General features: G+C 31.7%; 2 protein-coding genes across 3 annotated transcripts in view; one reads left to right on the forward strand and one right to left on the reverse strand.

The window, feature by feature from the left end:
* The first annotated feature begins 4,325 nt into the window (after positions 1 to 4,325).
* LOC121130285 (uncharacterized) lies at positions 4,326 to 14,710 on the forward strand. The gene is made up of 4 exons (XM_040726045.2): positions 4,326 to 4,529; positions 12,374 to 13,100; positions 13,190 to 13,362; positions 13,431 to 14,710. Exons 1-4 carry the CDS (start codon positions 4,469 to 4,471, stop codon positions 13,781 to 13,783), a joined length of 1,314 nt encoding a protein of 437 aa, XP_040581979.1. The 5' UTR covers positions 4,326 to 4,468; the 3' UTR covers positions 13,784 to 14,710.
* Positions 14,711 to 17,427: 2,717 nt separating this feature from the next.
* Positions 17,428 to 24,207, reverse strand: part of LOC121130436 (uncharacterized) — a 40,389-nt gene continuing 33,609 nt past the window's right edge. For both annotated transcript variants that reach the window (XM_040726184.2, XM_071893660.1), the window contains exons 3-6: positions 20,844 to 21,025; positions 20,107 to 20,417; positions 18,278 to 18,450; positions 17,428 to 18,099 (exon numbers count right to left, since the gene is read on the reverse strand). In XM_040726184.2, coding sequence (XP_040582118.1) covers positions 17,876 to 18,099; positions 18,278 to 18,450; positions 20,107 to 20,417; positions 20,844 to 21,025 — 890 coding nt within the window. In that variant the 3' untranslated portion in view covers positions 17,428 to 17,875. The remainder of the gene's footprint in view (positions 18,100 to 18,277; positions 18,451 to 20,106; positions 20,418 to 20,843; positions 21,026 to 24,207) is intronic.

The following is a 24,207-nucleotide window of genomic DNA, read 5'->3' on the forward strand; positions in this document are numbered from 1 at the left end:
CAGAATTGGAAGAGAACAACGTAAAGACATGCCAGAAGATAGGCATAATGTTGATGCATAAGTTTTGGTTCTTCTTAGCTGTGTGGGGTTATAATAGACTAGTTGATGTTCCAGAGAGTCTGGATGGAGATATCAATGGTATATGCAGCCTTTTCGACACTGACACTGGTGCAGAGGATATCGCAGACGTGTTTTCCGTTTTGTTGTTTCTCCAACATTTGTACACTTAGAGTCTTGGGATAAAAACACAACTGGTATAAGATCATAATTAAATCCTATTCCAAGTTTTGAGTCTCCAGTCAAAAAAATTCGCGGCCTCACGAGGAAAAATCTGTTTAATCTGATCCTGTTAAGCAGGTTGATGAACCTAATAACAATCACTTAATAAATATTACTTATTAGATCATTTTTTCTACTCTTTAAGAATGTTATCCCTTTAAAAACTATTATTATTATACAATATGCATTTATATTAATAAGGATCAGTGCTGCTAAAAAAATATTGGTTATAATACATTTATATGATTATGACAATGATTCAAATGAGTTAAACCAGCTTTTAAGTTTATCTGCTAAACGTAAATGATGAGGGGGGAGGAAATTTAAATGATAGGTTTTGCATAATTCTTTTAAAACTATGATTTTTTAGCAGATAAGTTTTTTATAGAGCAAAAAGGGTTAGAACGAGTTACGAGTATAGTTCATAATTCCTCGAGTATTTCTTTAGAAGCTCGAAAAATCTCAATATGAAAAATTTACTTACGGCACATTACTAACAAAGATCAACAACTACCTATAATGTACTTGAGGCTGAATATCTATCTATATATATATTTTTGAATCATTTAAACTATTTAAATAAACATACAATATACCTAAAACAAATATTTCATTACAAGCAGCTGTGTTCCCTTGGAGACAAATATATATATATATATCTGTTTGTTAATACAAGGTCCGGCAAATAAATTGTAATAAAAAATCATCAACTCAATCGAAATAATTTCCTTCGGAGTTAATGGCCTTCTCAATCCTGTTTTTTAAATGAAACACCAGCCTTCTTTGCAAGGCTTCTACAAAAGGGGGCCTTGGCCCCTTTAGTTCCGCCACTAGTGCTCAAATTCCTCCTTGTTAATCAAAATTTAGATCAAGGTGTATTTGCATTCTTGCACATTGAATTGAATTTCTTTTAGCTCTTTATATGTTACCAATACCATCGTGACAAACTAAATATCCTTAACTAAGGACCTTTGGAACCTACACTTTTTGACGGCATAATAGTTGGATGTCTACTATTTACATTCTAATATCCAATTTCGCCGCCGGACCCTGTAGCTAAGTAAAAAAAAAAAAAAATTCAACCAAAATCCAAAGGATTTAAATAAATGTATATATTTTTTAATTTCCGTATCTTATTGTACCTACAGTTTTTACTTTTAATCCCTCATAAGACAAAGCATTTTATAAAAAAAAAAAGACTAGAAGAAAATATAAGAAAGATTAGGTGGACCCTTGAGTCTTGACGTTATGAATAGAAAAATAACAAAAGCAGGTGATCATCTGTTGTTTTATTTCCCCCTGACTGTCTTAAGAGTTTTCTCTCCTATGTGTAGGTCTATTTAGATTCTTTTGTACATATGTTATGTACCTTGGCACGTGGTGGGTCAATTTACATATTACGTATAGAGTCTATATATCTATGTACAATGCATGGGTTTCCGCTTTTAAAACCAAAGATTTTGAGACAAGATTTTTAACTTTAACTTGTATCAACAAAGTCTTATTATTCATCCTTTAGAGTACCCTAAATTGCATTAAAAGTAGCCTCAAAGTATCTTCACAATGATAAAATTAGAAATTGATGGATTTTAATTGAATAGGGCCACATGGGGTCCATATTAAGTCTCATAAACATAGTTTGGGGACTCGAGACTGGCGACTCGACTTGATCTTATGATTAAAACCCAAACAACTTGACTTGGATTCGATAGCTACGACTCACTACTACACTTGGACTTGAAAGCTATTTTATATGGAATTGAAGAAACGCTTAAACACTATAGATCCTATGTTCTAATTGTGGACTCGAAATGAGCTCAAAAGTCATCTGATGACTCGAACTCGGACTTGATGACTTCTTTCCATCCTGCTCATAAATAAGTTTTTAAGCAACTTTCTTTTTGGGGGATTTAAATTTTATAGAGAAATTTGACAATAGAGACTATAATTCACCGGAATAGCGTGCTGATGAAATATTTGGCTGTACCAGTTAGAAATACGTTTAGAAAGATTGGTTTTAGTAGATACATTCAATATAAATTTATGAAATGAAATAAAATTTTGTGAAAATGATCAAATTGTAAAATAAATAAATAAAATAAAAAAACCTATTCTTCAAAATAGCCACCCTTTTCCCCTTTTACATTGCTGAGATGAAGAGGCCATTGAGCAGAGGCAGCACGAACAATGTTGTTCACCGTGAGTCCATCCACAAAACCTATAATGACTTTTTTTTAAACAAGACCATTGACTGCATCCCTTATGAGCACTGCATCATTACCAGGTGCCAGAAGCCTAGTGTGCAATTCCCTGGCCGAGTATTGTATCAGGTGGGAAGAAAATACCCTTCGTTTTCATTAAAGAAGGTGTTAAGATCAAGCAACACCTCTACAAGAACCTTCACTGGCTTCAGGACGCAGCAAAGACGGGCACCCTCTCACACTCTTAAAATTGTGCAGGACTGGTAAAAAACCTTTTTCTAGGGATTTTGGAAAAATAATTGGGATATTCCTAGAAGCTCTGGCCTTAATTCCATGGACTTTTCTATATGATTTATACTTCCGTCCAGGGCTTGTATCAAGCACCACTTCACTAAAGACACTCTGAAGTGGTCCCTTATCCAGGAATAGCCAGGAAAGGGGTGTATATCTCTAAAGGAGCTGTCCGTGCTATGTGTGTATATTTGTCTCCGCTTTGCAATCCTGGCAAAGGGTTTCGAACAAAAGTTTAATTTAATTACTTTTCATGATAATATTATCATTTTCACATAAATTTACGCTAATTCATAAATTTATAAAATTAAACATATCTTCACACTGTATGTATACAGGAAGTCCACACATAAGACGGTGTCAAACACCTCAGATTTTTCAAAACTGGAATTATTCTGACTCCCAGTATAGTGCGATATATCCTATCATATTGCGTTTTTTAGACTATAATCATAAGTTATAAAATAATATATTGTGGCAAATAGAATTTTCCTTCATACTATGGCTATATATATATATATAATAAAGTATATAATTTAGCATAGAGAGAAAGGGAAGTGCCTTGTATATATTTGAATTGATTTTCCAGACATTAAACCATTGTGTATTACACAAACTTACAATTAAAGGCTAATGAATAAAAAATGATTTAGTTTTGATTTTTTAAATATTACAGAATTGAAATTAACAAATTAAAAAGTACATCAATAAATTATTTAATTTTACTAGTATCTTGCCTGTCATACATTATTTTAAATAATTTCTGTTTCCATAAAATCTTTTTATCGTCCTAAAAACACTCAAAAACAAAAGAAAATAGTAAAAAGTGGACTTTGAATGATAATTTATCCCATTGGACGGATTTCAGTACTCAAAAAGTCCCTGTAAAACACTGATTTTTCTTGGCTGCAAAACTGCTATAAGAGACTGCAAAAAAACCAAAAAAAAAAAAAAAAACATTTCTTCTTTTATTGATTTCTTTTCATGATTGTGTATGAGTTAATTCACCATCACCTATTTGATTCTATATTTTCAAAGTTTCACATCGTAGATATGTTTATAAAAGTCGTCAAATCCTAAAAAGCCTATATTTAAAGCTCTAATCTTCTACATACCTACGTAGAGAGAAGTGAGGCAATTCCTTCACTCCCTACCTATGTAAGCACATATCTCATTAGGGGAAACGTTTTCTACCACCACCACGATTTGTAGTTGCTCAAGTAGCAACCTCACCTCTCCTAAGAAAGGTCGCTAAGAAAGTCTTACACACACACTCGAAAAGCCGGCGAGTCATTCAGGTTAATATTAATATATAATTATTTTTCCCCTTGAGTGAGCGCGTTTTCCCCCTGTGAAGATGCAGGTGAGATAGAAGCAGTAACTCCTTCTTCCACAAAGATAGGCACCCACCCACCCACCCACCACCACTACCACCACCTATGATGATGTATGGTGCAGGAGCTACATACACAGTAGCAAGAAGTCAAAGAAAAAGTAAGAAAATCCCCCCTGTAAGACTTTTTTCCCCTTAGATTTTAAATACTCATAATTATCAGAAGGAGCAGTACTCATTCTGCTGAGGAAAAAGGCACAACTCAAAAAATCTCTTCTTCGAGCTCTCCTTCCGTCTCAAGACACAACTATTTCTCATAACCATTTGTTAATAAATAGTTCAGCGCAAGTGGTTACATTTTTTGATGATGCCCAAGGCACATTTGCTCAAGTATCAAAAGGAGCAACAATTGGAGATGTCCCACGGTAAGGGATTTGAATTTTAAATATCATTTATATACATTTATTCCGAGTTTTTTTGTTTGTAAAGCTTTAATTATTCTGCAGTAGCCTTTTAGGAATAATATTAACAATATTAATGTTCATTCCCGGCCCAAAAATTTGGTCATCCCTTGCTCTACACTTGGCCTTAAAACCAAAATCAAAGTAGCTTTCAAACTTTTAACATTATACCAAATTTATCCACTAACATTTCAAATGTTCCGGCGCCCCCTAGCAATGGGTCTATCGATGCCCATGTCATGCTCTAAACCCTTTATCAAAACGACCAAGATCAAAGGAGCTATTAAATCTTAATTTCTGAACTAAACGAAAACCTACTTTTTTACCTTGACCTTCCCTCCTCAAAGTCTGAATCTCGGACAACGTAGGTAGATACAATAGATTTTATCTTGACCCCCAGTTTTGTCTCGAATGTTATTTTTTTATGTGTGTATGTGTGAGGAGGTACAAACTCATGGTGATTTTTTTTATTCATAAAGTACATTAAAATATATTTTCTTAGAACAAGTCGATTTTCTAAATTGTCTTTTGCACAAAATATTACAAAATTTCTTTTTATTACATAAAATTTACCTACTCTCATTTCAAATGGGGATGAAGGTCTTCCACCTTTTCAAAACATTGATTTTGACTTGCTCTCACCCGGTGTCAAAATGAATATGATCAAATAAGCTATTAAACTTTACTTTCCGTCAGAAAACAAAAACTTTTTCTTTTACCTTCTCCATGCCTTGATCCCAGATAAGGATTTCTAGATCCATTCAATCATGGACACATGGAATAATCATGTATGTAACTTTATTTCCTCTCTGGAAGAAATTGATTAACAATAGACGTCAAGTCTTTTGTATCCTTTTTTCCCCCCCGACCAATCCCTGCTTTTATATTCCCTACAATTCCCAATGCTTGATCATGCCGCTGCAATAATATATTAACCCTTGTATTTCATACAGTTCACGGATCCTTATAATTAATTATTAGCTAGACATTTCACAGTCATCTGTTACACTTATTTATTAGACATCAATTGCTTTTTGCAGCAAGTTGTCAATCGTAAGAATAAACAGTATAGTTGCCTTAAGGCACCCCCTTACAACTATCTATCAGGATCTATCAATTTATGATGTAACTTTTATTTGTAAAGTAAAAAAAAACAGGGACTCTTAAATAAAAGTTACAAATATATATTTTTTTTATGTAAGGAAATGTTCAAATAATAATAAAATAAAAGTTTATAATATTTCTTCTTTTTCGAATGTGGCTTAAGGGAAGATTCACCTTATTATAAATATATATATATGTGTATAAAGTTATAGGAATAAAAATAATTTGTATGTGGATCTGAGAGAGATTAAAGATCCAAGCAAGTGGTCTTCAGGCATTGAAAGACGTGTGAGTTCTTTATTCTCCCCTGCAGAGAGATTCGTGGACTCATATAATTATTAGTGATGTGCTTATTATATAAACAAAGTTTTTATTTTATTTTCTGCAAACCCCAAGCAACATTTGTCAAATAATAGTTCAATCAATCTATAGATATTCCATATCTATCTAAGTAGATAGATTATAGAAAATGTCCTTGAGTATGCACAGGTATTTTGAGGCAACATGTGCTCCATTTCTGAACTCTACTTTGTATGTGAAGAAAAAGAAGGAAAAAGAAAAAAAAAACTTTTTTATTTAAGAAAAAAAAAAGTGTAATAAATTGGGGAAAAAAAAAAAATATATAAAAAAATTACAATTCATTTCCGTACATCTTATATTTCATATATAGGTATATATTTTGATTATTTTTCCGATATGAAATAAAATAATATAATATGTTTTATTATTGGGGCAAATGGGAGTTGGAAAATTTTCTCTAAATTATTTTTTTTTACAAAAAAAAAAAAAAATTAAACAAGAATTTTTTTAAACAATATATAGATATAACATGTATAACATTGTTGCCTTCATTGTCTTGAACAAACCTTCCTCCTTAAAAAAAGAAAAGACTTATAATCAATTGTTAGTAGTTGCCAATAATGTTGCTTCAATCCTTTTTTAGGACCGCCCAGCTCAGTCTTGATAAGGTCCCGTTCAGTCCTGCATATCTCTACTAAAAACTTGAGGCCTTGATGATGTACCTAACCTTTTTTTTATTTATGAGTTTTATTATTGACAGTACGAAAGATCAGCTCAAAGAACTGATAAGACCAGTTTTAAGACTGAAACGAATAATTAGGTACTCCCACAACACTAGTTTTCCATTTCTTCAGTCGAGCTATGGAACTATTTTTTAAAAATAATTAAAGAAATTGTTGGAAAAGGATAATACGGAAGTGTATCATTTAGCTCAATATTTATTCAATATCTTGAACACCTATGAATGTCAGAAATGCTTCTCCAAAATATTTAATATTTTGTTTTCTTCCCAAAAATTAAATATTGGAAATTTTTTATGAATAGATGTCAAGTTTTGAATTTTTTAATGGAAAAGCTTAATATTGGGTATAATTTAGCTGTAGATTTTTGAAATTTGTTTTGGAAAAAAATAATTTCGTCTAATAGCTATGGATTAAAAAAAAAAATACAATAAATTTAATTTTTCAAAGTAAATTTTTTTTTTTAAATAAAAAAAAAAACTATAATAATTTTCAAATTTAAAAGAATTTTGTTATTAAAACCTAAATATATAATCTTGTGGACGCCACTGTATTTTGAAAAGAAACATGGAGCCCCGTCCAGTCAAGTCCTAAAACTGATAGAGTTTGTTCTTTTATGATGACAGTCAACTATATATATTTTTTTAAATCAGTTCTACTAATGACATCCCAAGGGACTGACAATCTTAAGGACCGTTCATAAAGGCTGATAAGACATTTCCTAGGACAAGGCCTAAGAAATGAGAACTGAAACATCACTAGTCATGACCTTCATTCTATATATTCCCTGGTACATCCAAAGTATGACCATAAAAGCTCCTAAAAATTTAATAGTCAGTGATATTGATTTTTTATTTAGTACGGCGTACAAAAAAGGTGTCTTCCAATCTTTTCTGCTAGGAGATAAGGCCCCAAATCAGTTGATAGTTACTAATTAGCCAACTCTACCTACTCAACTATGGAGTTATTGTTCTATAATGTTTTTTGTTCATAAATATTTACAGCATAACAACAAATCATCAACTTGACGGAATTAATATTTATTTATTTGGACAATGATTGACATGATTTTATACTTTATTTTATTATATATCAATACATTTTTGATATGTTTTGGTCATAGTACATTAATATAAGGGACTATTTTGACACTTTTTATTAATAATTTTTGGTAAAAAAAAAAAAAATAACATGACCTAATATTATTTTGACCTTTTTTTTCAAGAATACATTCTACGCATCACTATTTTGTGTAAGCTTTTTTTGAAGTATCTTTTTTTAATAAGTTATAAAAGGTTTTAGAGTGTGACAATCTACGGGAGAGATATTTTTTCCCCAAACACACCAGAGAGAGACCCACAGTAACATTCGTATGGGATTTTCTTCTTCTTCTTTTTTAATCCAATGGTACATTTAACTTCTTAAAAAATAAAATAATAAAGATACTTGTGTAAAAAAAAAACTACTGCTCACTGTTATTTTCATAACGAATTTTTGACATTTGTTAACTCACGTCATCTCATACAATTCATCATTTTTTTAATGACAATTCATTTTAACCCACTTTTCTTTCATCATTTCTATATATGGAGTATATCATACATTAATGTTTTAAAAAATATATATATATATATATATGACGTGTACTAGTTGTAACTTTGTACAAGTTGAGATAAAAAAAAAAGAGGCTTTCAATCCTCGTGTACCCCAAATATAATATAAGAAGTAAAAAAAAATATAAATGGGGATTTTTTCTTTTTCTCATTTTTGTGTTAGATTGTTTGTATGTTGACGCAACATTTCTTTCTAAATAAATAGACAATCTATTGATGGAAGACCTACTCACAAATATGACCCTGATTTGAATGATTATATGACATATATGGTATATAAATATGAAATATATTATAAAAAAGTGGGGTTTTTTTGAGGTTGTTCTTTGTGGTTTTTTAGTTTAAGAGTACAATAAAAAAACAAAGTGTGAATTCCATCACTTCTTGCTCTCTCTATATTTTTTGATTGTTACTCCATCACTCACTTTACCTATTTATAAATAAATTAATTTCTCATCTATTTAATGAGAAATATTTCTTTATGTGTGTATACCCACCAGGCTGATGTGTTAAGGAAGAAGTTATTAAAACGTTATTGGAAAAGCAGTTATCATGGAATGATTCAAGTAATAACCATACTATAAATATATATGTAAAAACAAATAAGTTTTATTAAGGTGGGAAGAATCAGGGGGAGATGGTTCAAGATGGATTCAATCATTGTGTATGTATGTTAGGGTGTCACATATAGACAGACAATTACAAATCCTTGTTTCTCATATCTACTCTCCTAAAAAAAAAGGGTTTTCAAAGAATCTAACGATTTTTGTAGATTACTGCTATATTTTATAGCTATATTCAAATGAGACATTGGCTAAAGAAGACACATAAAATTCTAAAAACCTTTTATAAAAACCCTATCACAAATATATTTCACGAAAATATTTTACGAACACAAAAAAATTACGGTTTATTTTGAGGTCTGCTCCTTCATTTCCCTTAAAAGAAATGTTTTTTGAACTTTGAGTCGTGGAATTATAAATGTCTCTTGTTAAGCTGACTACAATATACCTCAATTATTGAATAATAAATACATATTTCGGCGGAATGGACTTTAAAATAGCTACAAACTGATTTTTGCCCTTCTCCGCTTCACCAACCCCCTTTGTTTCTTTGTGGAGGAAAGATTGCGAGCTAACTTATTAGGCCGGACTCATTTAACGGATGGCTTTGGATAGAGCTATTTTTTAAAGGTACTGCTACTATGTGTACGTACAGATTGGGGCCCAGAACTTGCAGAAGGATGACGTAATTACAAAAACATGATTTTTATCAAATCAAGAAAAAAACCGTTCTCAAAAGTAATTTAGGATTTCTTTATCTATATTTTGTATTCAGTATGTCATCTTTCACTCCTTTGACAGCTCTATACTATAAAAAACGTGTCCATGACCACTGTCATGGTGGCATCTAGCACAAAATTTAAATTTGAAAGTCGATGTTTTTCCCACTTAGAGAGTTTGTGATCTAAACAAAACTTGTCTAATTATGAAACAGCTCTCGTTGTGATGCGTATTGTGTAAACTTAGCAACCCAAAATAACTGGGATGCATCCGTAATTAAATTCTACTGCAAGCTTTGGGTTAACACTCTGAATATGTTCAGTTCGTGTTGAAATTTGTTCAAGGGTTGTTTTTAATGACAATGGAACAGGGGTTAATTATTGAGAATAAACGTTTGATATTTTTTTTTGCATATTGGGATGGGGGTCAAGTCCCCCTGACCCTCAAGATTTATTATATGAAGATGCATATTTTACATACATTGTACCTCTTAGAATCAATGTCAATCTCTGAATGATTGAATCACCCTAATGTATATTTTACAAATATACATATGTACATTGTTAGTTGAAGGGGTGAAACAGATTTTTAATGAGACATGTTTCAAACGTTTGTATGTATAAAGGTATACATAAATATATTTGATTTGATTTCAATTTAAAGAGTTGAGTATCTCAAAAATTCAAAAACCTTAATACATCTCATATACCTATATAATAACAATGGAATTGAGATGAACAAAAATTTCATATAATATGACGGGGGAATGAAGGTTTTTCCTTTCAATGCAACGAAATGTCTAAAGAGAGAGAAAAAGATGAAAAAAGTCACGAAGCTTTAAGACGGCGAATGTTTTTTTTCTAAAAAGAATTTTTTTTTTTCATTTTTTCTCCGAACTTAATGTGTGTGCCTAAGTATATGTTTATTAGAGTGATCACTATTTTTGCAATTAAATAGTATGAAGGTGCCATATCTAAGGAATAATTTTGCCTTCAATCAAAGTCTTTCCAAAATGTACATGGGCAATTGATTTGCAGAGGCGTCCGCAGGGTGTGAGCTGGAGCACCCCAAATGAAGGAATTTGCCAAAAAATGTAGTATTTGAATTTTTGTTCCCAAAAGTTTACTATTTGAAAATGAATTTTTGACTTTTTTTTTTTTTAAAGTTGATTTTTTTGTGAAAAACTGTGGAATTTAGAACTTTTTTTCCAAATTTTTTCATTTTTTCTGAATAGATCTAGAGCTTAGATATTTTTTCTTGAAAAAATTTAATACTGAAAATTTATATATATATAAAAATGAATCTTAGAAATTATATTTCGTAATTTTTATCCAAAGTTTTATTTTCTGTGAATAGCTATAAATATTAGAAATTTTTTTCCTAAAAATTTAATTTTTTTTTTGGATAGTAATGGATTTTAGAATTTTTGTATTTTTTTTCAAAAAATAAAATTTACACCTCGAACGTCACTGAGGATTTTTATTTTTTAAATTATTGTGTCATATAATAGAATAAGTTATTTGATTAGTAAAAATAAAAGATGTTTTATTTATAGTGCATAATTTTTTTTGCAAATATATCTGCAATGTCAGGGCCGTTCTCAGATTTATATTTGCAGGATTAGGTGGGAGGGCTTAGCTAATTTTTTCTTCACTTCTGTGTTTAATATACGACTTTTTTTACCATTTTTCCCATTGAATTTTTTTCTTATAACCGATAATTCTTCCTTGATCAAGACCAAAATTACTTTCTTTGGGGAGGGGGGCTACAGCCCAAGAATGTTCTTAATAAAATCTGATATATCTTATTTGGTTGCAAGAGTATATGAACCGATTCCTTATGAGCATCACTAAGAAACTGTCAACAAACGATAATGTGCTACACATTATCAAAAATTCAATCATAAACCTTGAAAATGTCTAAATAAAGAAACATTTTGTGTATGTGGTTCAAATAAGATTGAAAAAGGGTTAGTGATCAATATTTTCCGATAAAATTGAGGATTGGGTGACCATTTGACAATGATTGACATAGTTAAATATCTACAATCAATATATCTTAATAATCTCATACTTAAATGTACCAAAATTTGTAATATGGGTCTGATCAGTTTTGGAAAGACTTTAAGTAAAGTCCAAACATTTCTTGTAGTTCTTTTAGATGGCACATTTATGTTTTAAATTTTCATTTCAAAAATAATGACCACCCTAATATATATATATAGATCTATTGTGCGGTAATTATATGGGTCCTAAGTCCCAGGTGAGTTCCACTCTTCTCCTCATCAAAAAACCTATTGACAAATAAGTTTTGAATGAGTGTAAAATTGATTTTTTTAATATATTTTATTTAAAAAAATTTTATGAGGGTGGGGGGATTTATTAAAGATAGTGATTTAAAAAATAAAAGAAATGCCCCTCCTTGGGGAAAATTGTGAATCGATAACTCTTTTAATCCACACACATAGGTAGATGGTTTATTTAATATTTTTGGTCTTATCCTCTACATAATTTGACTTATTGGTAAAAGTATGTGGACGTCATTAACTAAGAAATTGTCTCCCTCCTCCGCCCGACCCCTTGTTATATTAGCGGATCTTTTTTTTTCTTACTAAAAAAAATCATGTTCAAGAACCTGATTGGCTATATAGAAAAAGGCCTGCGCAAAAAAAAAAAAAAAGAATTATACTTACTTCTTAATAAAATAAAAAAAGGCCTTTCTCTTTGCGAATTTTGTTTAAAATTTCATACTTTTTAATTTTCATGTAGGTATAGAATCCGGTTTCAAAATGGAGAACCCTGGACCTTTGGACATGTTTATTAAATCCGAGCCGGTAGATATGCAGTCATGGAATCCCCTCACAACTCTAGCCGATATTAGTCTCGCTCTACTCCGTAATCCCTCTTGGATTCCCTCTGGAAGTAGACATAGACTCCTGACTCCAAGTCCTAGTCCTCCTCTAGCTCACAATCTTCCCATGAATCTGAGCCTTTCTTCTTCTAACATCATCAACTCTGCTTCCTCTCCCCAAGGCACCCCCTTTCCTCCCCCTGCTCATGAGAACTTACCCGCTTCTCGATTAACTTCACGTCGTAGCAGTGGAGGGTCCTCAGATGAAGAGGAAGAGAATAAATTCTATTACTCCTCCGAAGAAGAAGAGAAAGGGGGAATGAGAAGCCCTCATTACAAAAATCATCCTCAGAACAATTTTTTATTTAACGCGCGAAGAGATCTCCTTCTTTACTCTGTATTCCCTTCAGAGGCATTTGAACCTCAGAGCCTTCCACAAGATCTCCGAATACCATCAAAGAAAAGGGACTCTGACTGTATATCTGTTACTTCAACATCATCAAGTAGTAGCATCTGTGAATCCTCCATTTCCACGGATGGTAGTGGTTGTAACAGTAACAAGTCCAAAGTAGGACTTCAATGTCCAGACTGTGGAAAGTCTTACAGTACTTCGAGTAATCTTGCAAGACATCGACAAACCCATAGGTAAGGACGAAAATAAATCTTTAAAAAACACCTTTCCTAAATTAATAAACAAATGTAGTCAGTCCACTAATCCTCTGATCCTTCTTTAGATCTATCGAAGACAAGAAAGCTCGAAAATGTCCTCATTGCGACAAGACCTACGTCTCCATGCCAGCGTATTCTATGCATATCCGAACTCATAATCAGGGATGCAAATGCCCCTTTTGTGGAAAATGTTTTTCCCGTCCATGGCTTCTCCAAGGGCACATCCGTACCCATACAGGTAAGACTCAACTCCACTCCTCATGCCATAATTTACAAACCTAAATATCTTCATTCACACATCAATAGGGGAAAAACCATTCACTTGCAACATCTGCGAAAAAGCATTTGCTGACAAATCCAATCTCCGGGCTCACATCCAAACCCACTCCAATACAAAACCCTATGTCTGCTCCAAATGTAACAAGGCCTTTGCTCTCAAATCCTACTTGTACAAGCATGAAGAGTCTAGCTGCATGAAAGTAAATCGTAAAGGAACGAAAGTACGGAATAACGAAGGGCCTAAAGTAACTACTGATGTGAACATCAGTGATCTATCCCCCCCTCCTTCTTCCCCTCCTCCGTCTCTCCCACCCCAACAAATGTTTCTTGAAACATGGAGGCAAGTGGCACTCCTGAGTAATAAAGAGAGTCGAAACTAATCCATCCAATTGCCTGCCTTATTACGTATATATTTATCACATTATTATGTACATATATTTTTGTAAAAAAATATTGTTGAAACAACATAAAACAGCGGTTCTGTTCTAGTCCTTTAACTATTAATAACCCCCTCCCCCCCAACTCCTATTGTAATTAATTCATTGTTTTTTACACCCCCAAAAAAAAAATCATTTTATATTGCTACAACATAATTATTTATGTGGTCATTTCCATATACCAAATAATACTCAAAAAATCATCAAAGACTAAGCTGTGCCAAAAAACTTTTCATATATTTTTACCTAAATATAATTTAATTAATTAATTAATGAATGAAGTATTTGTAAATACTCAAATTGCTGAATCAAAAGGTGCTAACTTTGACTACAATTGTTTCTTTTTTTTTTTTTTTAAATATATAATAATTTTTTTTTATTATTATCAACACTTTACATAATCAAATTATTAATCCATATATGTTTCAACTGATTGCCTGATCTCATGCCGTTTACCAAAGAACCAAATTGCTTTGGTACATGCATTTTTAACGTATATTTGTATATATATATATATGTAAACCTTCTACACATATCGTGTATCTACAAAAACTAGTGTTGGTTTCGAGTTACACTTGAACTCGACAAAATAACTTCAGATTACTTAAAGAACTTGGGTTTTTGATAGATTGCTCAAACTTAGCCAAAATATGTATTGGTGTTGTGTGCGGATAATTCAATTTTATTTAAAGTTGAATTATAATCCCATTCGAGCAATGGTAATCAAATTTCTAGTATCTCCTCTTAGAAGAATACGAATTGATGTATTATAAAGAGGAAAAAGTTGAAAACGCTCAAAACATTACTCCTACGAGCTCGAACATTTTAATTCGAATCCAACACTACTACAGTATGAACCAAAAAACAAAAGGTGTGGACACTGTATTTAATTAGAACCCACACAAACACACCTTCACCGAACCTCCCATTTCCTTGTTACGAGCTTTTTTATTCATTTATAACATTTTATGTCAGTAGTGCTTTCCTTGCAACCATCGAATATTCAAATTCATTTCTATTCACATGTTCTGTTGGATAGATATACTATATTTAATGAAATAATCTCAACGTCGTTTGATCGAGCTTATTCGAGCTTAAAGTATCTTTGTCTCTTAGGAAAGATATCAGTCTGTTACTTTACTCTTTCTATTGTATATATTATTTAAAATCGACCAATCATTTAATCAGCCAATAATGATCTCAATTAATATCATCCTATATATATATATATAGAATATATATATATATATATGCATATGTATATACTTAATTAAATTAATATAAATTTCAATGCAATTAACTCAAACAGAAAAATAGTAATGGACCTTATTATAACAAAGCATTTGTCTACTTAATTTTAAGCATTTATTTTTATTTTTTTATATTTTTTATTTTTTTTTGTGTGAATTTGATTGAATAATTCATTTTAATTTTTTCTTAAATATTTATTGTGTTTTTTGTACAGTATTCTTCTGTCTTGTATCTTATATCATTTCTTGATGGCCGAGATGTCATTGAAAAAAAAAAAAAAAAAAAATACTCAAAAAATGTTTATAAGATAATAATAAAGTATTTTATGTAAAATTTTGATTTATTTCATAAATATTTTTGGTGCCTACAGTTGACAGACAAGGTTGGGGACTTTAAATCCGGAACAACTTTAGACTAATAAATAAATGTCCACCTAAGTACTACTTGCAGGCTTTCATTTTTGAGACAGAGGCCAACATTGACAATGGGTTCCTCGTCAAGGTATGTGTCAGGTTCAGAACCAGATTGTAGGATGTGGTTAAAGCTAGAGAAAGTTGGTTTGAGACTTGGGAATTGTTGAATTAATTTTTGGGAAAATAATTGTAATATACATTATCCGTCAGTTTTCCAGGTTTAAATTCCTCGCCATGTATAGAGTTGGGTTTTGGTCTAAAATGATAGACCAGTTTGAGATCTTTATGGGGGAGTGAACTAGATAGTTATTTTAAAGCAGTTTGGTCATTACTGATCTCAAGCAATAATTATGTCAAGATTGGTCTAATCGTTCCAAATCGATCCAACAAAACAAAAATATGTGTGGATCAGTTTCATTTAAAATTCGGCCTTGACCGGTTCTATGGATTAATAGTTGAGGATATTATTTCAAAATTGAGATCATTGGCTCAATTACATCACATGAAGTTAGATCAGGATATATTATAAAATCCGTCTTTATATTGTGACTGAAAAATTTAGTCTACTTTTTTTGAATAATTTGGGTCCACCATTTGAGATCGCATTCTAGAAAATCGTTCTAGAAAAATCACTAGAAAGACCAAGAGTCTCATCCACAAAGAGGACAGTCAATAAAGTGCAGTCTATCATTAAACATTTTCCCACAGTCTTTGCATGGCCTGAGATAACTTATGATATCATTCGATGTCTGTAACGGAAAGGTGAATATCTTCCTGTCATGAATTCCCTTACTTGAACAAGATATTTTCTTCTCTCAAGATACTGGCAGATGTAGCAATGATAAATACTTTTTACAAATTGTTCCCGGTCCAGAAGACTTCACCAACCCAGAATGAATTTTCACGTCTGTTTCAAAATTGAGATCATCGGCTCAATAACGTCACATGAAGTTAGATCAAGTTATAAGATACAATCGTTCTATACATGTATTGAGACCTATAATTTTGGTCTACCATTTTTAAATAATTCGGCCAACGTTTTGAGATTGCGGTCTATAAAAAAATATTTGACCAAATCGTTCTAGAAAAATTGCAAGAAAGGTCTAATTGAAAAAAACAAAAACATCAATCTTGGATAGAGTCTCACGGTAGTGATGTAGTTCTTGATATCGGTAATTTACCAGAAAAAGTTCTGCCACTCCACCACTGGTCTCGTTGTCCAGACCATAATTAAAGCTACTCGACTTTTTCCCAATTCTGAAAACCTTTTTTTTTTCTCTTAGTCTCGGGAGGGAGTGGTTTTGACCACAACAGTTGCTGAAGGTATAAAATGATTGATCATATTATTGAATATTGAGAAAATTTGGAATTTTTGATACAAATCTCGATGGTTTATTTATGCAAATAAGATATATTTTTTTGCATTCATAAACAATATAATATGACCATATTATATTACATATTCGTTATATAATTTATACTGTTATATAACGGAGTAATTAAAAAAAAGGAAAACACTCTCGCTGACGTCACGAGGGATCAATTTCACCTTCTTTAAGGCCAACAATGAGCTAGACTGGACTAGATGGGACCAAACTGGACTGCAGTCCTATATAAGGACCGACACAACATTTGTCATTATAGCTAACTTCCTCTCTGTTAATGTAGATTTTCGGGTTCTTTTATTAGATATTTTCTACAAACAACACCACCTATGATCGTTCTCATAAGTTGTCAAATCTACCCTTCAACGTATAGTTAAACTATTTATAGAGTATAGGGCTGAAGGTTTTTTTAGAGCACCACACATGTATGCAGCACCTATACATAGAGGCTGTATTGCTTCTCTGGGTAGATATGACCTCCTCCCTACGTTATTCTTTATTTTTTAGAGAGACAACGTTATGAAATAATAAGTGTGGGTAAAAATAAATAAAATTATGTATTTGTTATTCATAAATAAACTATTCAATTAAAGCATTCCGTATATCCCCATAGAACAAAACATTAGTCAACCAATGAGGCTTCCTAGAAATATACGATCGTAGATATTAATAAAAGTAGACTTATGAGGATAGGCAGCAATAAATGAGACTCTAAGGAAAAGTAAATACAAGACAGTTGAAAGAGTAAGGACATATAACACTTACAGTCACGCAACCTTAAAAAAAGAAAAACAATGACAAAGGACGGGAATTTATAGGTCGTTAGGAAAATACAACTATAATATTTCTTTACAAAAATACCATCCCTAAATAGATGAACATATAATTTTCTGAATGATCTGCCTGTGGTTCCTTTCCTTAGAGTCGTCTCTTTCCGTACTATTCTAATAAATAATTAGAAATGGTGAGCTCCATACTCGAATGACTTAAGGTCTTGAATCTTCTCGTAAATGAACTCCCCCTGGATTTGAGCTCTTGTGTAGACAGGTGGATTCTTCATGCTTATAGACATAGGATTTGAGAGCAAAAGCTTTCCCGCAGTTCTGACATCTATAAGGTTTATTTTTAGAATGTGTTTGAACGTGAGCGCGAAGGTTGGACTTGTCAGCAAACGCCTTGGGACAGATTGAGCACAAGTATGGTCGTTCACCTTTAACAAAAAAGAAAACATTAGATAAATAAATAACTTGTTGTTTCTTTGCTATATAGTATATCCCCCTTCAAGCACCACATGTGGATACGAAGAAAGAGAGAGAGAGAAGAGTCAGGAAGGAAAAAATAGGAAAGCAATACATACTTTTGTAAATAAACTTCGTTTTGTTTTTTACCTGTATGAGTTCGTAGGTGGCCTTGAAGCAGCCAGGGGCGTGAAAAGGATTTACCACAAATACTGCAAATACATGTCTGATTGTGAGTTCGCATATGCATGGAGAAAGCAGGCATGGACACATAGACCTTGGAGCATAAATGACATTTCTTGGCCTTTTTATCATTAAGGGATCTAAGAGAGAGAGAGAGAGAGATGAAAAAAAAAATCAAAAATGAAAAAAACAGACATATTTATTAGCTTATACAGAGTGGTAGAAAAACATTTAGTAGCATTTAATTACGATTTTATCCACATTATTTTTTTTATCCCATGTCTAGAAGGGTACAAATGTTGGATTAGCAACAAAAAGGCAACTTGTGTACGATCTTCTCCGCACGGGTATCAGTGCCGAGCAACATACAACCAAAAATAATCAAAACTTTTGGAGGAACAATACAGCTGACTTCTGTCCTGCTTCCATGTGACCCTCCTCCATCCTTGACCTCAAAATCTTGGACTTTACAGTTAAGGGCGTCTTAGAGAAGAATATCTGCTCTACCTCTCATCCAAATTAGGATTAGCTCCGAGGTGCCGTTATGAAAGTATGGTACACCATGAACATCTTTAAGAGCTGCTGATCTGTTCTCCGGGGTGTACAGCCTGTTATTTCTGGTGAAGTAGGAAATATCGAATTTAAATTATAATATTGTTTTGAGTTGTCTTTAAGGTTTATACTAATTTAATCGTGCTATTCCAAGTTTTGTGTCCCACTCTGCTTATGTGGTTCGTCAAGAGAGAAGCAAGCTAAATAGAGCTTGGATTAAATTTGTAATCTTTAGCGATGAATAACACTAGTAAAAAAAATTGCCGTTGGATTAAGATAGTCTCTTCCTCATGGCTTTTAACTAAGAAAACATGTCAAAAACATTTTTAAAGCAAAATAAATGAGGTTTTGACCTACATTGAGCAATATCTTATATAGACCATTGATAAACCTTGTTAGTTAAACAAATATACAAAAGCATTTTTTCAAACAACAAATCTTAAATAACTGATAAGTTGATGAAACAATTAATTACTCACAATTTTGCCAAGGTTTTTAAAATCCGAAAAATAATCCGTTGTAAATAATCTGAGTAAGACAAATTGCACCAATTTATTATAATTTTTATATAAGATTGGATTTTATATAATTAATTTAAAGTTCTCGAACATTCTTATTTCTAAAGTTCTCTGGATTCAAATAATTTTACAAATTTAAAATTATGAAAGTTAATTGAAAAACTCGTTTTTTTTTTGTATATTAGGAATTGTAACAATTAACTGAGTTTCATAAATTGCACCCATAATAACTTAGGAGTTATTATTGTAATGAGTAATATCTAATAAATTATGATGTCAAGCAATATTTTGGGCATGTTTAATCTATAGCAAAAGCACGTTCTTCACTAATCTAGCACATTATAATAGTGGAGAGGGGTGTTAAGTCAAATTAAGTTTTAGCCCAACTTTTCAGATGCAAAATAATGATATTTTAAGCACTCTGGAAAAAATAACACCTCTATAGCTATTTCAAAATGACTTTTTTTTAAAATGACATTCTTTCCAACACATTATAGCTACTGACTGTATTTCCAAGAAAACATTAGAATCTTGCCTCTGGAATTAAACCCTGCCAATCCTAAGCCTAATAACACTAACACCTAACATTTCTATAGTATGATTGAAATTCATGAGGAAAAATAACGCTATGTTACCACACACTGTATATAGGTTGTAAAAAGAGGATATTTTTTATGATTATCGTTCAAGGTTGTTTTTATGTTAACTCACTCCATGCCCACTTACCTATGTGTTTGTTTATGCCTTGCTAAATTACTGGACGTGCTATATTTTTTCCCACAGGTTCCGCATTTGTATCCAATACTCTTTTGATTCTTGATGAGCCAATCCCGTGCTTCATTGATCTGTTGAGTTAAATCTGGTCGATGAGCCCCAAGACATCCCTCAGCTGCGAGACTCACCTCAGCCAACTGAGAGAGATTAAAGAATTTGTCTCTCTCCTCATCAACAAAGTAATCATGATCAGCACGAACGGATTTAAAGCCATCACATTCCAAGTCATTTCCAAGGAGAATTCCCTCCTGTTCATTATGATCCTAGAAAAGATATTACAAGTTTGCAAAATATGATAAATTACAGTGTGGGGAACCAAAACTTGCAGTAGGTTCACTAAATTAGGAAAAACGGTCAAGAAAATATAACAGGGATTCTTCTCCAAGATAGCTATATTTTTTATCCAATATGTCCTCCTTTACAAGCAATAACAACCTTGACATGCCAGCGAACACATTGGCAGACCTTGACGATAAAGGCTGTGCCTTTGACATACCACATACCGTTGTTTGTTTTGTTTTTGCTCTGACATGCATATAGTTAGGTACATGGGATAAAACTTATTTTTGTTTCAACTGTCCTTTCGTTGCATAATGCAACCTAGTAATTAAAAACAACGTGTATAAAATCTTAGGATAAAGCTACTCAAGTCTTGGATTCCCCCTCTGTATGTATTTAAGAAAATATACCTCAGGTGTAAGACGATGATTTTCTTCTTGAGACAAAGAAATATTATAATTATCATCTGGGCGTTTGATGCTACTCCCATGATTTCTAACACACCTTTTCGTCCTCTTTACACCCACCACCGGAACAGTAATTTCAATATCAACATTTTCCTGAGTATCTTGAGTCGTCTTTATACCAGGTGCTTTAAATATAAGTCATAAAATAAGAAAATACAAGCTACATAATAACAGGTGAAGATAGTAAAACTTAAAATTAAAAAAAAAAAAAAAAAGCTGGAGAAGAGATGTGAGTTGAAGCAGAAATGCTTTAAATAGAAATAGATAATTGACGTAAAGAAGATTCCTGTTTTCTATTTCTCTACGTTGTAATATATGAATGTAAATTGGAGACTTGCTTCAAAACACTTCAAAGGGGTTGCTCCTACCTTAGAATGTTTTACCCCCTTTCTATCTAATACATATTTTTCCAGAAAAAAAAAACACAACAAAACTAGACAGTGTGAGTTATAACTAAATGCGTTTGGATATGTATGAAAATGTCATTTATCCTGGGTAATCCAATTACATCTTCTGGTATTTAGAAACACCTTTACAGCTAATGTGATCTAGGTAGAGTATCATATATTAAGGTTGGGGAACGAAAAACTTAACATAAATCAATCGTCAATACATATTTTGTATGTTGTCGTTTTTTTTTTTGTTAAGACAACACACACCTGAGTGTCTCTGGCCCCTTCTCCCCCTCACCCCATTAAATTCAATGTCTATTCATTATCTGCAGACCATATTCAGTTGACCCATTACAATTTGTTTCTATTATGTTATAGTCATTGATTAATTATTATACTTTGTTCGTAAGATATATCGGGTATCTAAAAATTAGGATTTATTTTTATTTGATACATAAGTGATTATAATCCCAAGAATTTTCATATCAGCTGCCTCGATGTGAGTAACATACTTTCATTTTATATACAATAATATTTTAATTAAGGGAGTTTTATTATTCTGCCACAAGACGGCGCCACGCTCTGGTGCTTTGTTTACAAACTAATATATGTAAAAAACGCTCACGTCCATCGTTAGAATAAAGATAGTAGTTTTTTCCTTTGTTTTTGCAAGTATATATCAATAGGCCTCCTTACAAAAGTTTGGAATACTACGTATAGTTGAATATGTCATGGAATTTTAATTATGTGGAAGTCTATCAAAGACTTGAGTCATACATCCTTCTTCTTATATCTGACCAAATGTTATTATTTAGTCTTTTCTATTATGCAAAAAAGTTAAGAGCCCTTTTTTTTACTCCTCGAAGAAGACGATTTACAATGTCTCTGGGCATGGGAAGCCTTGTAAATTGTCTTTCTGGAGGACCCAGTCTGCTCCCTCATTGCCTTATGGGACAATTCCGTGCCAAGGACTGTTGTTATCTCAATCCTTGTCTCGTACTGTGGCTTATGGTGCCAACTAGAACAATGTTTTTCTTAGCAATCGACAGATAATTATGTGTTATAAATCATTGATCATAGGAATATTATAAAAAAAGGGGGGGGGAAAGACTCCTAAACACTCAAAATTTTAATAATAGAGATGAATAAATAGTAAGAGTTGTCCCGGTATATACTTTGTACGCTTATAGTTCTTAGTGTATAATTTGTACTTAAATAAATTTGGCGTTGGTAACTCTTTGGACATAAACATATTAAACGATATCCATGATAAATCATGAGTATTGCATTTAAAGTTTTGACAATTAAAAATCAAAATATATATGATTTGGTTAACTCTTTAGACAATGGGCTTTAAAGCGTCATTGACATCAAAATGAACGGAACAGAATTGACAAATACCCAAATACAGCGTGATTGTCTGTAACAGTATCAAGACTTATACAACACGAGATAAACACATTACTAAAGCCATCTTTTGGACAAATAATATATTTCTTTTCACTAAACCTATTATCATATATAATGAAAGAGAGAAAAAAAAAGACTCATTTGAGAAAAGAACCAATGGTTGTCTTTATTTTAAGTGCCGAGTGGTCCATATAAATCTGAAGCCTTACTAATTCAACAATTATTGGAGGTTGAGTAATGGAAATTAATTCATATTTTGATATTAAAGTATAAACAATTATTTACAAAACAAGACAAACTTGAGCTCTCTGGTTAATTTACAAGTTGAACAAATGACACTTGAACGTGAACGATATATTTCCATTCGCGAACTCCAAGAACGTCATTTATATATTTAATGTAGATGAATTCTTAATCTTTTATCCACCTTAAAAAAATCAATACGTTGGTTTGTTTAGTCGCACCCTTTGATGGAAAATTATCATCTTAAGATAGCCATCAAAATATCTTATGAAGTGTAATAGATAAAATAACAGGGATAATGGACATTTGAAAAATTATTTTTCTATTTTTTTTGTAGAATTTTTAACTCATTTGTAAATGCAAAAGATATAAATTGTGATCCGACATTAGCATCTTCAATCTTTATTATTGCTCAATATGAAAGTACATTGCCTGTTTATTATTTTTTATTTATTTCAATTGCAGGTATTTAAAAGTGATGTCTTTTCCAAAATAGTGTATTATATAATTCCGATAAATTTGGTTCAATTATTTTGATGTCTAAGAAAGTATTTTTGTTTTATTGAAACATCATATTGGATCACAGATTTTAATGTACATAAAAATTAGGGGGAAAAAAAACCCCGATGAAATTCCGATGATAAAATGGTCATAGCTTCCTTAATATTGAAGCTAGGGACATGATTTTAGTATCAAAATATATTTTTAAACATTCTCTATTTGATAAAGTAGGTTTCAATGGAAAATAATCAATTTGAATTTTTTTTAGTACCATACCTACATTATAATCACAGAGTTGTTATAATTGCAATACAAAAGAAAGCCTTAATAGAGACTACTTGATAAAAATAACTATACAACAATAATCAACGACACAATCTTATTTTTTTTTCCAGATGGAGATATGAAGGGGGGGATATGAATCATATAAAATCACGTTTGGCACGAATCCCTATAAATACTCTTTTAAAATATTCACCTTACATACAAACATATGTACATACATATATAGTCCTATCTTCTTTTGTAGAATCCTGGTTCAACTCTTTACAATGATTATTATTATTTTAAATCAACAAGGATCAAATGGGGGTTAGTTCACATAAATCATGGTATATAATAATGCGTAGCTAGGTAGTATATACTACTTAATTGCCTATATGTTATAAAACCGATATAAATCATAAAAAGGAAAAAAAAAAAACCGATTTCTTTATAAATCCCTTTCACAAATATTATATATAATATTAGACTGTCCCTTT

The sequence above is a fragment of the Lepeophtheirus salmonis genome, chromosome Z, assembly GCF_016086655.4.
Source record: "Lepeophtheirus salmonis chromosome Z, UVic_Lsal_1.4, whole genome shotgun sequence".
Classification (NCBI taxonomy): Eukaryota; Metazoa; Arthropoda; class Copepoda; order Siphonostomatoida; family Caligidae; genus Lepeophtheirus; species Lepeophtheirus salmonis.

Bases quoted from the DNA above. Each gene is read 5' to 3' on its own strand.
- LOC121130285 (XM_040726045.2), top strand. From the start codon at position 4,469: ATGATGCCCAAGGCACATTTGCTCAAGTATCAAAAGGAGCAACAATTG. The intron at 4,530-12,373 runs GTAAGGGATTTG...ATTTTCATGTAG, and splicing joins ACAATTGGAGATGTCCCACG to GTATAGAATCCGGTTTCAAA. The intron at 13,363-13,430 runs GTAAGACTCAAC...ACACATCAATAG, and splicing joins GCACATCCGTACCCATACAG to GGGAAAAACCATTCACTTGC.